The sequence below is a fragment of the Brassica oleracea genome, chromosome C2 (assembly GCF_000695525.1).
Source record: "Brassica oleracea var. oleracea cultivar TO1000 chromosome C2, BOL, whole genome shotgun sequence".
Classification (NCBI taxonomy): Eukaryota; Viridiplantae; Streptophyta; class Magnoliopsida; order Brassicales; family Brassicaceae; genus Brassica; species Brassica oleracea.
Genome location: NC_027749.1, coordinates 31,891,751 through 31,894,941, shown reverse-complemented (window position 1 = coordinate 31,894,941; position 3,191 = coordinate 31,891,751). Strand labels below are relative to the sequence as shown.

The following is a 3,191-nucleotide window of genomic DNA, read 5'->3' as shown; positions in this document are numbered from 1 at the left end:
TACAGCTAAGGTTTTTATTTTCGCTCCAAAAATACAGCTATGTGCAATTTAGTAAAACTGATCAACTGGTACTATATACTGATACAACTATATAAAGTGATACACCTGTGTGTTATTTATGTTCAACCATGTTTACCACGTTCTACAAAGTTTATCATGTTTTACAAATGCTATTTAATTTGTCTAATGTTTTACACATGCTATTTATAATAATTGTTCAATCTTTCTAATATTTGTACTACTTTTACCATTCTAAATAATTTAATCTCAATAAAACCAGTAATATTAGTTATACCTAATACCTGCAATTTATTAAAATAAAACACAACTGCAAATCCAGTTTTCGTAACGTAAAAAAAACAAGTTTTACATAAGTAGAAGTTTTAAATGGATCCAAGTTAAACAAAAGCAACAAGCGACTGAGAAACATATCAATCACTTCTTACAAATGGAGACTTGTACAAACGTGAAGGCTTCGACACCCTCTCTGGCCTCGTCATCGCTTCTTTTCTCGCAGGTTCTTCCTCAACCTTTTCTGCTCCTGCTTCCATCACTCGAAGTGTATATTCCTCAGCATCATCTACAACAAAGTTAGAACAAGTTATAACCCATTTACAATGTCACTGCTGCTCCAAATTCACAGCACAACAAATTACATGTTGCCTCTTTCATTGGCCGCTCCTGAAGCTCTTTCACATACTCGTTCTCAGCCTCCTCCTGAAGCTCCTTCTCAGACTCCTCCTGAAGATCCTTTCCAGTTTCATTCCCAGCCTCATGCTCCTCCTCCTGAAGCTCCTTTTGTTGCTCATTATCAGCCTCATGCTCGTCCTCCTGAAGCTTCTTTTCAGGCTCGTTACCAGACTCATGCTCGTCCTCCTGAAGCTCCTTTTCAGGTTCGTTACCAGAGTCATGCTCCTCCTCCTGAAGCTCTTTTTCGTGCTCGTTACCAGACTCATGCTCCTCCGATCCTGAAGCTCCTTTTGAGGCTTGTTCCGAGCCTCATGCTCCTCCTCCTGAAGCTTTTTTCTGGCTCGTTCCCAACACCTCCTCATCCTCAATATCATTCCCATCTTCCATCTCATTCTCCTTGTCAGCCTCCTTGCCTTTATCCTCATTATCTGCAACAAGAACAACCCACAACACAAGATTAATAATGTGTCTAAAATACAACAAAAATAAATTTTACACTGTAAATTATACCTTTGTCTTTTTATGCAGACGTTCCACCCTCTTCATAATGATTATACTGAAAGTCCATATTTCCAAAAAACTCTCTCCGAATGCTATCCTATTGAACACCTTTAGTCTCGTGTCTAAATCCTCAAACTTGTTTTTAATCTTCCCTTCAATTGCAGTCATCTGACATCATTCTCATCACCATTTCTTTTAAACTTTCAAGATATGCCACAGGTTCTCCACCGCAAATCCTCTCATGCTCGTTTTCAGCCTCATGCTCCTCCTCCTCTAGTTGCTCCCTTCTTGATGTTCTATCTCTAGATTTCGAGACTTAAATCTTCCTTGAAGATATCCTTCCAAAATATCTTCCCACCTTCGCGGACTATGAACTTTTTCCAACCATCAATAATTGCATCATGATCATCGCCATAATCTATAATTTTTACATCTTTCAACACCCTTCACCCATGATCTCGTAAAGAAAGTCTTACTCACGTTTAATTGTGTCAATATCCAACAAATTTCCTAAAATACAAAAAATACAGAATAAACATGATTAAGTTTACTGAACTTCCACAAATATCTTACTAAATGTTTCACCTTTTGTAGAGGATGGATTCGACCATCCCACAGGGCCCGAGGAATAGGAAGGCCTGGCCCGAGTTAGAAAGAGCGACGGCTCGATCTGTCGGCTCGAGAGTCAGGTCTCTCGGCTTGACTCTTGAGGACTTCTAGCCTCACTGGGATCGAGACCCCGCCTCGAAGCAATCAAAGTCGACCGAACCGACGAGTTCAAACTCCGAGGAGCCAAAGAAATGGTGCCTCTACCACAAAAGGGATTCCCACGATACAAAAGAATGCAAAGTCCTCATCGGGCAATTCTTCGATGGGATCACTAACGGGACGATTCAAATGCCCACTTCTCCAACGACACCGAAAAACACCAAAAGTTGGAGTAAGAACAAGGAGAAGAAGGCACAGAAGTCTCAACAGAACACGGCCCCGAGCGAGGAAAGAGCAAGCCCTGAGCGCACTCCTGTCAACAACGTTGGCCCCGCCAACGATTCGTCAGAAGACGAACATCCGCGTCGCCGGCGACGAGTGGAAGTCATACTCTCTCGCCCTTGCGACTCCTCTGACGACGACTCCTCGATAATGCAACCAGATGTACGCGACAACCTGAACAGCACGGTCGAGCAGTCTCTCACTCCCCCGACAGCAGACAAAGACCTGCGCACCTTACTGAAGCGAAAGAGTGCTACGAACGAGCACGTAGGAAGCGCCAATCTCGGCGCGACCATCTCCAAATCCAGCGCCAGGAGTATAGGTCAAAACGGCGACCTTCGCGACCAGCTCAATTCAAAGGCCAACGACCTGCGAATCCAACTCAACCGTTCGAAAGGATCCGATCTGCGACGACGTCTCGAATCAAAAAAGAAAAAGCCCGCAGAAACTCCTCAGTTCGAGAACACAACCGATGATTTAAGGAAGCAACTCGAGTCAATGCGAGCTGCCCACACCCCGCGCATTAGCGTCATAATGGGAGGATCACCTCCTTGCGGCGACTCAGTTCGAGCTGTCAAAGACTACAAGCGACAAGCCACCGCCTCCAAGAAGTGGCCACCTCCAGTCGAAAATGATCACCAGATCACTTTTTCGGCACTAGATACCAAGGGTGTCCACATGCCGCACAACGATCCTCTCCTCGTCGACCTCGACATCGGAGAATGCCTAGTCGCGAAAGTCCTTATCGATACCGGCAGCTCAGTCGATCTCATCTTCCGCGACACACTCGACAAAATGGGAGTCGATTTAAGGGATATGAAGCCTTCTTCTCGTACGCTCACCGGCTTCAACGGAGCCTCGGAGCAAATGATCGGAACAATTCGTCTTCCAGTATACGCAGGTGGTATAACCCGTACCGTCAAGTTCTCCGTCATCCGAGCCAAAGCACCATATAATGCCATCCTCGGAACACCATGGTTGCATTCCATGAAAGCCGTTCCCTCGACGTA

The 3,191-nt window shown here is 44.8% G+C and overlaps 1 protein-coding gene across 1 annotated transcript in view; it reads right to left on the bottom strand.

The window, feature by feature from the left end:
- Positions 1 to 460: 460 nt before the first annotated feature.
- The window catches only part of LOC106323044, a 16,264-nt gene continuing 13,533 nt past the window's right edge, over positions 461 to 3,191 (bottom strand). Inside the window, exons 2-3 of the mRNA XM_013761205.1 lie at positions 1,201 to 1,701; positions 461 to 1,118 (exon numbers count right to left, since the gene is read on the bottom strand). Of these exons, the coding sequence (XP_013616659.1) occupies positions 693 to 1,118; positions 1,201 to 1,359 (585 nt within the window). The 5' untranslated portion in view covers positions 1,360 to 1,701 and the 3' untranslated portion in view covers positions 461 to 692. The remainder of the gene's footprint in view (positions 1,119 to 1,200; positions 1,702 to 3,191) is intronic.